The sequence below is a fragment of the Drosophila montana genome, unplaced genomic scaffold, assembly GCF_035044405.1.
Source record: "Drosophila montana isolate Dmon_TW-CO22-7 unplaced genomic scaffold, ASM3504440v1 contig_402_1, whole genome shotgun sequence".
NCBI lineage: Eukaryota > Metazoa > Arthropoda > Insecta > Diptera > Drosophilidae > Drosophila > Drosophila montana.
In genome coordinates, this window is record NW_026998739.1 from 5,494,301 (window position 1) to 5,508,818 (window position 14,518).

Consider the following 14,518-nt stretch of genomic DNA (forward strand, 5'->3'; position numbering starts at 1 on the left):
AATTAAAAATGTACTTTATCGAGTTCTGTGGAAACCTTTGTAAAATAAATACGCATTAAATGCCGCAAAATATGCAAATGATTAGGTGACAAAATGCAAAAGCGCACGCACACGCACACTCTCACACCCACACACACACACACACACACACACACACGCACACACATAAATTACAAGCGAAGCCATTTTGTTGACCGCAAAATTTGTAACTGACATTTGCCTGAGGGAGCTGCAGCCAACCCCCCCCTCCACCTTTGGGGGCGTGGCGTCAATGCCTAAAAGCATGCTCTAAATAATTGCAATTCGTTTGTGCTGCCATCAGGTGACACATGCCGGCCGCTGCCCCACTTCCGCTCTCTCTTTTTATCAGCCTTGAATTTGCTCTTCCCCTCTATCTGTCTCTCTCGCACGCTCGCTCGCCTTAATATGGTCATGTTATTAACGCAACAAAAACACAAAATGTAACTGCAACTGCACTTTAGTGCAGCGGTCTGGCAACCTTGATTGACAGCATGCTGCGTGCTGGCTATGCCATCCCCCTTGACCACCCTCGCGCCACACACAGCTGCCCATTTGGTGTTGGTTTTGCTTTTGATATCTGCCACACGAGGCGCCACTTATGCAATTTTGACACCCACAACAAGAACAACAACAACAACAACAAGAACGATGACAACGACATTCGCTGACATTCGCTGGCCTCACCTGCAGTTGCTTGCCACATTATGCTGCTGCTTCATGTGGCGCTGCAATTTTTATCTTGCACTTTATGTCCACACAATTTCAAGCGGCACACGCTGCGTATGCGTGATGAGTATTTTCAGTTCGAAGCGATTAGTTTTAGACACGCGACTTTCAAATACCCCAAAACGTTTTATTGATAGATATAACTTAGTTTTTTTCTTCAATTCATGTTGTTCAACAATATTTTCATAAAAATAAAAGTTTACTTATTAACTAATTAAATATCAGTAATTTATTTAATTGAAACTTAAAATAAATAATAAGTTTAATTTAAAAAATTAAATAAAATACATTTAAAATATGTTTAAAAATTGGACAGTTCAGATTATTGATAAATAAATAAACCAATAATCACAATTAAAAAAAAAATAAACAATTAAAATCCATTTGAATTATGTTTATAAATATCGGGAAATAGTTGAGCTTAAAAATTTATTAAATAATTATGAGAAAATAAATAAATAAACATAAAAATAACAGACTCAAAAATAAATAAATGAAATAAATTAAAAAATTAAATTTTTTAATTAAAAATATTAATAAATTAATAAAATAAAAATATTTTTAATTGAAAAATAATCAATTAAAGAAATCACACTCTTAAAATAAACAAAAACAATTAAAAACCATTTAAAATATATTTACACAAAAATTATTCTCTGCGCTGAGAGCTTAAGTATGTTGCCAGCTATTCATACATATCTAGAGTAGCTTTTGCACTCTCAAGTATTTAGCATAGGGTCGGAACTGAGTCTGATATCTGTGTGTATATGCTCGTCGGCCTCACCTCTGAGCACAGGTATAAAAGTAATTTTCATTGCTGTTGCAGGCTACAAAAAAAATATAAAAATGTGTGGAGGGTTAATCTGCGCTCTTGTTTTGCATAATGACTCGGTAAGTTATGCAAAGTTTGAACTGCTGCTGATCAGATAGAAAATTGCCAGTTTTTAGAATTTTAGATATTTACATGGACAATACCTGGCTAAGTTTTGCTCTAGCAACAACGTTAGAATTTTAAGCAGCATATTTTTTTTTTTGCTTTTGACTATTTTTGAAAACTTTTCAGAGCTTTAGCTGCAACACGTTTGGCTTATTCTCGCGTTGCCTTTTCTTGGTTTCTTTTCTGGTGCAGTTCGCGTTTTTTTACGCCACTCTTAACTTGCTTAACGCTTGCCTTACCAGCTGTGGGCTTACCTTGTTCGCTGCACTCTATTCGCATACCCTGTAAGTAGCGAAGTTGTTGGCGAGGCTAGCCTCATGGTGGGGTAAGCATATGCAAAGGGGTTGGTTGGCTTTCAGGCAGTATCAGGATTTTGCCCGCTAACAAATGTGTGTAATGTAATTATAATGTAAAAGCATGTTATTCAAGTTTATTTATTATAGAACCCAACATGGTTTTCTTTGTCCAGGGTACTTGCAGGTCGACTACTTTAAAGTGTTCAGCATTTTTTAGCTGTTTTTAGCCATGCTGTTGAATTAACATCCTACATTATACGAGCACTTTGTGGGCCACACGTTCGCGGTTTGGTTTTTGTCTATGACAACAGCTATTTTTAATGAGCAACTCTGCGGCCCCGCTTTAAGGGCGGCTGCTCTTCTATTCGTACTGCATTTTAAACAATGCCCAGTGCAATGCGTTCGCAATGGACTCTTCGCTTTGCCTGGCACAAAAGCGCGTGCCTGCTAAATAAGCACAACACTTTTTTCATAGCAATTAAAAAGCAGTTAATCTGCGGGGCTGTGCGGTCCGAGACCCTTGGGACACGCTTCGGTCCGGTCCGGGCGTGCACTTATCTTTTTCCCAAGGGAACTTTAACCATAATGGAATTCGTTTTGCATTTCGAACAAGTTCGCTTTCAAAATAATTGTAAAACAAGTGTGAAATAAGTCTAGCTGGCAGTGCTTGACTGGGCGATGCCCTGTAAAGTACCAAAATGCAAAATTTGTTTATAAACTTGTGCTATTATTTAACTAATTTATGTATATAAAGAGAGTATATCTAAAAATATAAAGAACAGAGGGATATATTAAAAAGAACCTATAGTCAAGTATTATTTGGCTTTAGAAACTATGAGAGAAGTACATAAAAAATTTTGGGGCTGTAGGCCTAATAGTTCCTGAGTTTAATGGGCACAACTAGATGAGCTGAAATATCGAAATTCTTAGCCGATTACTTTGGACTATATATAAATAATTTTATATCTGATACTAGAAGAATTCATGGAATATTCATTTCAACAATTTATTATATTTTTTTTTGTAAAGGGTATAGAAAAAGCTTAGAAAATAATGCATTTAACATTTTTGCTGCGCTCGGTTACGATTCCAACAAAAGTTTTTTTATTTTCATTTTTTAGGTCGGATTTTTTTGCTTGTTGTTGAGGCTTTGCGTTGCTTGCGGCTTTTGCGCCTTTTGCTATGCAACACTTTTTAATTGCGTACCAAATTGGCCGATGCGGCAGCAGCAGCAGCAGCAGCAAAGCGTCGCCAAAGCGGCTTACAAAAAAGGCCAATGCAATCAAATAGACTGCATGCGAAAAGAAAGAAAAAACAGAAAAACAAACAAAAAATACTGTCGGCAAAAAATGCCAGGCATAAATAAATAAATAGCACGCTTAACCATTGCATTATACGAGCAAATGTTAGTTAGTCACTTTTTAATTCTCTACTTTTTATATCTTCGTCCTCCGCTCTTTTTGCTGGTTTTTTGCATGCAAATGCATTTAACATTTTAAAACGCTTGCAGGGTATTTAGGTTGAAGTGCAAAGTGCGTGGCGTATAAAGTGAATATATTTCCATCTACAATATACCCTAGAAATTGACAGCCAAATAATTAATTTGATTATTTTATAAAAGCACAAAACTGTTTAAATTTGTTCAAATTTTTTTTTAAATCTTTTTTCATATTTAAATATATTGAAAGTAATTTTAGCTGGCAGGGTATTCAATATTCGGCTGTTGAAGCTTAACTATTTCATTAGCTCTCTTATTTTTGCCCGACTGCATAAAAACCAAGCGTAATTCTGATTTTATAGCAGGTTAACTTAGGGTTATTATTTTGCATGCACTGCGTAGTCCACACGCAGAAAACTTTATTGCGAATATATTTCCATTAATTATTTACGCACAAGCAGTTACTTTGCCTAATTGCCTTAATTCCTGGGATTTTAAAATTGTCAAATAGTTGAAAAAATATTATGTTTAAATGCACATTCATGCATTTAACAAGCTGTTGCCACATCCGCTTACAATTTGCATTGCAGCTCATGAAGTATTTAAAGTGTGCACCGACAAGTCGGACAAAGTCAGATAAAGCACAAATTAAATAGAGTACATATGCCTCCCACATATGGGAATTAATCGCGCTATTGCAATACAATTACAATGCACGCAGGAAATCCGCCTCCAAAGGCAGCAAATACCATTTTTATGCATCACATCCTTTAAAGCCACGAATTGTTCAATAAAGAATTTAAATATATAGACAGTAGCTAAACCTTGTAAAGATGCCTTTGAATAATATTTTCCATTGAATTGTTTTATTTGCAGGCACAATTCGATTGTTGCCTAGATATTGCATGGGAATATCGTTTGAATTTGATTCTGTTTAGATCTTTTATTTATATGCAACATTTTGGTTTTTAATTTAATTAATTAAGCTCGCAATTGGCCTTTGAAGTGCACTTGAATTCTTCTCCAAATTAATCGTTTATTATCTAAAAATATATATTTAGTATATTTAATTCGATAATTAAGTTGGCAATTTACTTAACTGTTTGTTTAAACTTTAATGATTTTTACGAGCTGTACTTATATAATTTTTTTTTATTTTATTTATTATTGCTCTTGCTTTAATGATTATGCATTATTCTGGGCAACTTTTGCCCCAATATGCGTCGAAGCATAACAAAAGTTTTTTTTCGCGTTTTTTTTTTTCATTTATTCTTTGCTTTTTCGTTAATTTTTCAGTTTCTTTGCATTCTTAGTTGAGTGATTTCTGATGTTTCGCTTCACGCTTAATTTATGCAAGTCTCTTTGTTTTTGCTTTTGTTTTTAAATACATAGAGATTCGGCTTTTCAGCTATGCTTGGCATAGGAAAATGCTTGTGGCAAGGTTTTTCACCAAACTTATTCGTATAATGCAAGCGAGACCCGCAAAGTTAAACGGGTCATGAATTTGCTCATTTGTGTTGGATTAATACAAAAAAAAAGTAGAGATCCCTCAGAGTGCGGTCTTACAATGTTTAACTAAAGTGGGGTATACTCTATAAAGTTTAGTTATAATATAAACAGAAATGTTTATAACAATTTGAATTTTTTAGATTTTTAGTTGAGGCAAAGAGGATGCTGGCATTTGATTTTTTTTTATTAGGAGAGGGTTCAGAAGTTTCAGTCGAGTTTCTGTAGCAAAAATTTTAATTTTTTCTTAAATATAATTACTCATAAATAATACCAGCAAACATAGATTAGCATTATATTAAACTTTGTTTGGCTCTCCAAATATGCATTTAATTAAATTAAAAACAATTGAATTATCCAATTACTCTGTAATCTATGCCCTGCGTAATATCTGTTCAGCAATATCTTTTTGTATAATAGTATAAATATATTTTTTTCTTTGGCCAACCCTTGCTGAATTCCTTGCTACCCACACGATTTCTGTTGTTTCTCATTTGCTTTTGTGCCTTTTCATTTGCTCCAAAAATATTCGAAAAATGTGTTTGGTGGCCACGAATTGTCGGGAAATGGAAACCCACCCCCCCTGAAAGAATAGAGCGGATGTCTGTGTGATAGATGCTGCCTTTTGTTAGGCTCGGCTCGGCATATACGCTCTCTGGTTGCACAGTCGCTGATTAATAAAGGCAACGCGGCAGGACAACAGAATCTTATCAGGCTCAACCCATTGAGGCATATGCGAAAAAGCGAAGAGGAAAGCACAAACTCGTCTGAAGTCTTAAAGTGTGTGTTTCGTGTAAACGCCTACGCGGGGCGTGGCCCGCAACAATGTGCGTTAAAATGTGGAAATGCTTTAGATTTAAGTAACAACTTGCGAGGCTGGTGTCTGTCTTGCAACAACAACAACAACAACAAGATTTTGCAATCCCTTTTTTCTCCATGATGAAGGTCCTTTTTTTTCTGCTCTGCTGACCATGAAAATATTTAGCTCCGGCTTTACGGCTAGGCTCCTGCTGCTGCTGCCTCTATTTTGGGTATTTCGGATTCGGCTTCTGTTTCTGTTTCTGTTACTGTTGCGTCTTCTGGTTATTCAATCAATAAGGCGTTGACATTGCCCTGCGAGAGAGTGTGTGCAAATGATAAAGGATGCCCTCGTTGGCGGCGCTTTGACAAGCCCACAAGACAACAAGTCACCAAGTGCGAAAATCAGTTCTTGATTTACTTTTCTTCGTCTTCTATTTTAGCTTCTTTCATTTTTTCCCTAGTAACAGCAACAGCAACAGGAGTCGGTTCAAGGACATGCGCCAGTCGTAAATGTCACAGCTGGCGCCCTTATCACACCATTCGCTGATAAATCGCAGCGGGGCGTGTGTGTGCCGCTCGGGCCAAGCCGGGGCCAAAACTTCAAATTAAAACATTCCTGAACTGGGAACAAGCTCTTGAAATTCGGCGTTCGACTTTCGTCTCGATGAGTTTCGAGGCTCTAGAGTTCGACAAACATACAAAATCTGCAAGTTTTTTGTTTGTCTGCCAGTTGCTTTTACTACGCATCTTGGCCAGGCAATTGATACCCTATAGAAAATGGTTAAGGCAGGGTAAACAAATTGGTCAATTTGCATTTTCGTAATCAACAATAACTGCTAGAGTTAAATCATTTTATTCGCCTGCGCCCTGCCCCATAGAGCTAGTTATATTAAGTTTGGTATGTGTGTCTCTTATACCCTATAAATTAAATTGAATGTTAAATCCCAGCGCTGCTCAGTAGTTACAAGAACGCATTGGTCCTTAATTTCACTCTATCCAAAATACAGGGTATCTGCGTTCTGTGCCCAAATGTACCCATTGATCTCAAGAGGTAAAAGAGCTAGTTATATTAGGTTTGGTAGGTATGTCTCTTACACCCTAAAAATTAAATGAATTCAAAACTGCACGGTATCTGTGCCCTGTGTATGAATATCTCCTATACCCTAGAAATTAAATGTATATTAATTTCGTGATAAATCTCAGCGCAGTTCAGTAGTTACAAAACAATGACACATGATGTCGTCTTGCATTTCACTATTCAAAGTGCAGGGTATCTGTGCCCTATACTCAAATTGCTCTCAAGAGAGGTATGGGTACATCACATTATACCCTAGAAATTCAGTTTAATTTGTTTTCTGCACTTTTTAGAAGTTTAAGGAAATGCCTAGGTCTTAAACTTCGGAGCACATGTAATCACTCTCTATAAAAAATACAGGGTATCTACCCACTCTAGCCTTTGCCTGTGCTCTTTTTGCAGTGCTCTCGCCAGTGGTAACAAGTCTCTCTCTCTCTCTCCCTCTCTCATGCAGTTCTTGCTATTGTCTTCTTTTTTCTGTCCTTATGCCCCTCGCAATTTATGCGTCTTTTGCAACACTTGTCCGGCGCGGTGTTGGTTAAAACTGCCCAATTTGAGCTCATGTGAGAGAACAAGTGTCCTTTGCCGTGTGCTATGCGTTTTATCGTTATCGTTATCGTTAGCGTAATTGGCAAAGTTTGGCATTATCAACGCCAGACTTGGCCGTAACATTATTCACAATGCGCCAATTAAAGTTCAATGCGAGTTTTCAGTCAACTTTCAGCCAGATTATCTATATTTGCAGTCGTTCGTTCTTCCTCTTCTACTTCAGGCTCTCTGTTGCTGACTTTTCTCAAGCTCTTGCTCTCTCTTTTCTCTAGCTCGGAGCTGTTTTATGGGCCGACACGTGCGTGCATTCACATTTTATGCGATTTTTCTAATTCAATTTCATTTTAACGATATTTTTTTTGCATTTCTCTTGGCTTTTTTGTATATACCCTGTTGTCAAATGAGTAAGAGGGTATATGCACTTGTCTGGGGAAAGCTTCAATAGTGCTCACATTAGAAAAACTATTTATACTCTGTGATAATCACAATGTGATTATCATATTGTTATCAATATGTTGACATCTCTAGCTGCTAATGCGTAAAGGGTATCTGACAGTCGGTGTGCGCGTTTGTACTTTGCTCTGCTCATTTATTTATTACAATTTTCTTCCTTTTTTGTTGCGCCCAACTTTTGGACTGTGCGAAAAGTTAATTTGTTTGATTTGCATTTCAATTTGCAGCTCCCCTCTACTTCTCCCTCTGGCCACAACTACTATGCGCCTCCCCTGCCCTCCCCTCTCCCTTTCCCTACTCAGTCATTTTCAATTTTTAATCTTGCGCTTTCTGCGCCCGCTCTCTGGCTCTGGTCCAATGCTCGTTAAACTGTAACTCTAACCTTGCCCAACTGTTAATCGCTAATGAAGTTGCCACATCCGGCTCATTGAGGCGAATTGTGGGCAAAGATGTGGGCCCCAGCCCCAGCCCTGCCTACCTAGAGCCTGCCCGCAGCCCCTCTTAAAGAGGGGCATCGCCGACAGGGTTGAAAATCGCTGCTGCTTGACAAACGCTGCGGCAGTGAAGCATGCAACAAGATAATGGTTGGGGGCACACACACAAAAAACAGACGAGTTGAAGAGCCCTCAGCTGAACAAGCGAATGTGTGTGTGTGTGCGTGTGTGTGCGGGCGCCTGAATTGGTGATGTATTGAAATTATGAAAAGGGCACGGCTGGGCACGTCATGGAACGCGACGCGCTGACAATGAGCCATGAAAGCGAACTGCTGTGTGGGGGGGGGGAGGATTGGATACAGAGCCGAGGGCTTGGCCTAGAGCACACCTACATCACCTACATCAGGGCTGACAAGCTGATTGAATGCAAGTGCGCTGCAGAGCGGGCCCCAGAGCGAGGCGTGCCGCATTGTAAATTCTCGTGCTAAGCGGAAGTTGCCAACGGGCCAACAACATCCGGTCAGCCCCCCCGCACTCCGCCCACTCTCTCTCTCTCCCCCTCTCTCACTCTGTGTGTGGGCATCTGCTAATTGCTGCAATGCGAGCGCAGCATACGGCAAAAATATATATGTGCTTATACGCTTATTCACAAAAACATATTTTGTTTTTCTCGAGCTCAATTATTTGCATTAATCAGGAGCGCGGCGCTGGGCTCAGCGTTAATTAAAATGGTTGCAACTATTAAATGTGAGGAAGAGCAAGATGCGCGACTTTCACACGATTAATTAGAATATGCCGGCTAGCAGGCATGCCAAGCCATGCCACGCCTCCGCCCTCCTCCCTCCCCCCGGCTGCCAGCCAAGTGCTGCAAGTGGAGCAGCAAGTGAACCGCAACGAACGCAGCGCAAGATTCAAGCGGGAGGCACTCGAGCAATGCAACGCGATACGATACGAGATGCATGGTGACTGGCCCCCCTCCCCTACCCACCGCACCCCACCCTTCGTGTTGCCCCTCGTCTGCACTGACCCCGCAATTAGCAGCGGCAAATGCTACAAATTCACGAGGGTCGACGCGGCAGGCAGAGACTCCCCGAGCCGCATCGCTGGGCTTCAAGTGCCGCATTTGACATTGCGAAACGGACTGACTTATATATACTTATGCATATATATATATAGCAGGATTTCTGGGCTAGCATATGGCACACACTTGTCGGGGGAGGGGGGCAGCCAAAAGGCTTACAGCTCAGCCGATTTGCATAGCGCTTATCAAAGCTCTCGAGCAAATTTGCATTGCACTCAAAGCAAAAACTTATTTCTATTGCGGGTAAATTCTTTAATTTTATATATATTCACAGAATTGCTTGTTCCGCTTGTGAACTAGTTCCTCAATAAATCTCTTGGAGTAGTTCCTTAACAAATCTTTGCTTTGCATTCTGTAATTATGTCTCAATTTGATTTAAATGAACTCCTAGTTCATTTAGGCAGTAAATATGCCTCAATTAGTTCATCTTTTTTTCCCAATCATTCTTCCTCTTTGTAATTTGCATCCCAACTGATCTCCCTTTTGCTGCCTCTTTTACAGATGCTGAAGCACGTTCAAATCTCGCCGTTGCGCAATCGCTCGGACTCAGTTTCGCTGCGTTCCTCGAGCAACGCCTCCTCCTGCGCCAGCTCGATGTGCGGCAGTCCGGAGCCGCCCGGCGATATGCAGCGAACGCCATCGCGCGCCTCCAGCTACTCGAGCTTGAATGAGCAGCCGCCGCAGGTAAGTGCACTCGAATTGACCAGCTTGCACCTGGCGGAGACTAATGCAGCACTCTCTTCTCCCCCCCTCTCCCGCACAGACCACCATCAAGGTGTACACGAACTGCCTGAAGATCGACATTGAGTACAAGACGCTGGGCATACAGTGGGACACCACCAGCAAGGAGGTGATTGCCCAGCTGCTGCGACGGTAAGTGTGAACGGAACTATTTCCCTAAATTGCGGCCATTAAATGCTTGTGTCCTTGCAGCCTGAAGATGCGGCATCGCGATCCGCGACTCTTCTACCTCTCCATGGAGGTGGCCGTGCGGCGTGCGGGCGTGAAGACCATACTGGTGCTGGACGAGGACACGCGTCCGGCCATACTGCAGGCGTGCCATCCCAAGGGCGAGTCGCGCTTCTGCCTGCAGCTGAAGCCGGGCGGCCTGATACGGGTGCACACGTCGGCGCTGCAGCCGAGCTCACAGTACAAATCGCTGGTCATCAGCGAGGAGACCAACTGCGATGAGCTGCTCCAGCTGCTGCTCGGCAGCTACAGCTCGCTGGAGCCCGTCGAGAACTTTGCCCTGTACGAGGTGTGCCCGGGCCAGGAATGCCAGCGCAAGCTGCATCCGGACGATCTGCCGCTGCGCGCCCAATCGGAGCGCCTGAGGCGCGGCGAGAGCTGCCACTTTCTGGTTCGGCGCACGCCCAACTATGCGCGCCGTCGCCAGCTGCTGGCCAATCTGAACGAGGCCATCAGCCAGAGCTACGACAGCGCTGCGACGGGCGTGCCCGCTGCTGCGGTCGAGGATGCCGATGCAATTAGCCTACTGGAGCTTTCGCTCGACTCGGAGCCGGCCGAGGATCTGCGCAGCTGCAGCAGCAGCAGCGAGGATGCCGAGGACGATGAGTGCGCCAGCAGTTCCGGCTCATCGGACAACTCCACCGAGTGCACGCTGCGTCGCGACTTCTTTCAGCGCCACACCCCTCTTGCCACGCCCCCCGCTGCTGGGTCCAATGGCAACGCTCAAAGCAATGGCAACGGCAACGCATCGCCGCCCGCTCGCGCCTACAGCCCCGTCTACAACATACGCGAAATACGCACCGCGACGCACTCGTTCTCCTCGCTGGGCAAGGACAAGAAGCTGCTGGACATACACATGAACGCGCGCTATGCGCCCGCTGGCATCTACAGCCGCCTGCTGCCCGTCGCCGAGGTGGACAACCTGGATGTCAATGGCAATGCAGCAGCAGCCACAACAACAACAACAACAAATCCAGCTGCAGCAGCGAAACTTGCAGCGGAAGCGGTTAACAACAATCCGGCCAAAGGTCTGGGCCACTTTGTCTACTTGTAGCGCCGGCTCCAGTCAAGCCGTGCGCGTTGTACATAGGAGAAAGGAAAAAGGAGAAAAGAAAGGAAGACAGCGAGAGAGGAAATCCCCAAAAAAACGAGTACCGTTTGGACCAAAGATGCATTTGTAGTTTAAGTCCTAGGCATGTATATAAATAGATATATATAGAGTTAAGCACCCGAGGAAGATTCGCTTTTAGTATGTCCAGCAGAGGAAGGCAACTAAAGCAAATTCAATCCAAGGATACAAAAGGAGTCTATATAGCTTAAGGCTTTAGTCGCGCAGCTAAAGCTTAACTAAGTCTAAGATCTTGGCACCTAACAAAGCCTAACCCATAAGATAAATGTAGAAACCAAAAGATATTCTAATAATGCACTCACAAATATAAACAAAGAAAACCTGAAATGATTGTAAAATTAATTGTGATTGTAAGCAATACGCGACTAGCTGATACCCTGTACCCCCAAGCCCCATAGAATTAAGAAATATGTAATACATTAAGTAGTCTATCAGCCACAACTCTTCTAGAAAGACATATAGTTATGTTCAGAGTATTTAATGGCACATCATGTGCAGTTTTAAGTGCATTTAATGCACGCAACATACGCATAAATGAAAGCTAACGTCAATCGGCCATATAAATAAGCAGCAATTAATACGGCGGCTGACCGCGCAATTTGTATTTAAAAATCGCCCCGACATTCAGCTTAAGTTAAATGATTTACGCGGCGTATACACAATTTGCAACGAACGGTTACATTATAGAAGAGCTAACGTGCGGCAGCCTGATAAAGGACGAAATGAGAGAAGGAAGCAAAGTGTAAAAATTTAAGCAGCAGGCAAAGCAGGCTTTCGCTTAAATTGCACAAATTATCAGGACTTTCGTTGGGGTCCATTAGTGAGTGACCTTTTTGCGAGCCGAAATCCTTTTGGTCTCCCAGCTTAGCCAACTAATTTGTAAAGAAAGGTCGCTAGACTGAATTAAAAACAAACAAATTGCCAATAAAATCCAATTTGTTGCTGCCTAAAACAATAGCTCAGCGTAGTATATACGAAAGGGTTCCCGTAAATAAAAGTCTTGGGTAAGGTTCATTTTTGTTTGTACAACTTTTTGGTTAAATCCTGAAAATGTGAAAGTGTATACGCACACAGAATACACCTTATGCTTCCTAGTTCACCCATATATCCTTGGTTATACCATATCAGGGATATAGTCCTGGTGAATCTATATAACAATTTTTTCAGCCTCCACCAGCAGAAATGCATCATATCCTTGGTTATGCTATGCCATAGATATAGTCCTAAAGAACCTACAGGACCAAATCCCTGCAAAACTTGTACGGAAATGCTCCAGAAACATGTCTGGGTTTTTTTTTCAGGACTCTTTTTGTCACAGATCGATTAAAGTCGTCCTTAGGTCCTTAGTCTGACGATATGTAAGGATACGATTGAGTGCTTAAAGAAATCGTATTTTTACTCCCACAGAAAAATATACGCTTATTGCCCAGGACTGTCAAATGGCCAAAGGACATTCCGATAGTCCTTGTATGCCTATTTTTATTAAAAGGACATTCTATTTATTGCCATAATTCGGCCATATCCTTAAGGATATCAAAAGGATGTACCCTTTTAAACTCGGGAGGATCAGGACTATCAATTGGCATTCAAGGATTTCCAGGATTCCACCAAAAATTTTTCCTCAATTTCTGCAAGGGGGTTAGTCAGAAAATCGAAAATTACAGGACTACATTCGCCATTTGAAGGACTATCGGGATGTCCTTTGGTCAGTAGATAGTCCTCATCCTCCCATTTATGAATGTACAATCCAAAGGACGATAGTCCTTCAAACAGCTGAGAAAAAAGGACATTTTTGTAAACAGAAAATAGCCCCTAACTCGGCTATGTCCTTGAATATCCTGACGAGTTATGCGTCAAAAAAATTGTACTCGCCAGGTCTACCAACTGGCCAAAGGACATCTAAATCGTCCTTGTAGTTCCAGAGATATTAAGGATTTTGTGTGTTATGGCCATTTCCTTGCAATCCGGGGCTGAAAAAATGACCAAGTCCAGGATTCTTAGATGACCCCCCAATATTTTGATGTAGATCGATGCGCTTGGTCCGTACGAGCCTAACGCACCACATCCTTTGAAAATCCGCAAGGATATGGCCGAGTTATAAGCATTCAAAGATCAAGTTAATCTGTGGCCTGCCGAAAAAATCTATTGCATACCCGAAAGTGGCGTCCGGCTCTTTTCCATTAGCTGCAGCTGCAAACAGCCGACGATCAAACCTAACATTTTTGCCCCTTACGTGTATGCAATGAATTTTTCATTCAAAGATTTTCATCTTCCTGCTAGTCATTTCTGTTCGCCTGGTATTTTAGTCAAATTTCGGTACAATTTCTCGCGACCCAGCCGCCGAAGTGGCGCCCCTTTTGGGTATGCAATAAAGTTTTTCGTATGCGTATATTTTTGTCGACCCTCTGATCAATTCTGTTGGCCTGAGCAGAATTTATAAAAATCTCGAAAGCCAGTGATCCCCAACGGACGCTCCTTTTGGGTATGCAATGTTTTTTTCTTTAAAAAACTTTAACTTTGAATGCTTATAACTCGGCCATATCCTTGCGGATTTTCAAAGGACATGGTGCGTTAGGCTCGTACGGACCAAGCGCATCGATCTACATCAAAATATTGGGGGGTCATCTAAGAATCCTGGACTTGGTCATTTTTTCAGCCCCGGATTGCAAGGAAATGGCCATAACACACAAAATCCTTAATATCTCTGGAACTACAAGGACGATTTTGATGTCCTTTGGCCAGTTAGTAGACGTGGCGAATACAATTTTTTTGACACATGACTCGTCAGGATATTCAAGGATATAGCCGAGTAAGGGGCTATTTTCTGTTTACAAAAATGTCCTTTTTTCTCAGCTTATTGAAGGACTATCGTCCTTTGGATTGTATATTCTTAAATGGGAGGATGAGGACTATCTACTGAGCAAAGGACATCCCGATAGTCCTTAAAATGGCGAATTTAGTCCTGAAATTTTCGATTTTCTGACTAACCCCCTTGCAGAAATTGAGGAAAATTTTTTGGTGGAATCCTGGGAATCCTTGAATGCCAATCGATAGTCCTGATCCTCACGAATTCAAAAAGGTACATCCTTTTGATATCCTTAAG

The 14,518-nt window shown here is 41.7% G+C and overlaps 2 protein-coding genes across 3 annotated transcripts in view; one reads left to right on the forward strand and one right to left on the reverse strand.

Annotated features, from left to right (window-relative positions):
* Positions 1–11,742, forward strand: part of rau (RA domain-containing protein rau) — a 28,803-nt gene extending 17,061 nt beyond the window's left edge. Inside the window, exons 2-4 of the mRNA XM_064698283.1 lie at positions 9,819–10,001; positions 10,081–10,190; positions 10,251–11,742. Coding sequence (XP_064554353.1) covers positions 9,819–10,001; positions 10,081–10,190; positions 10,251–11,340 — 1,383 coding nt within the window. The 3' untranslated portion in view covers positions 11,341–11,742. The remainder of the gene's footprint in view (positions 1–9,818; positions 10,002–10,080; positions 10,191–10,250) is intronic.
* TrissinR (Trissin receptor) overlaps positions 1–14,518 on the reverse strand; it is an 81,669-nt gene that overhangs the window by 14,544 nt on the left and 52,607 nt on the right. The window lies entirely within an intron of this gene.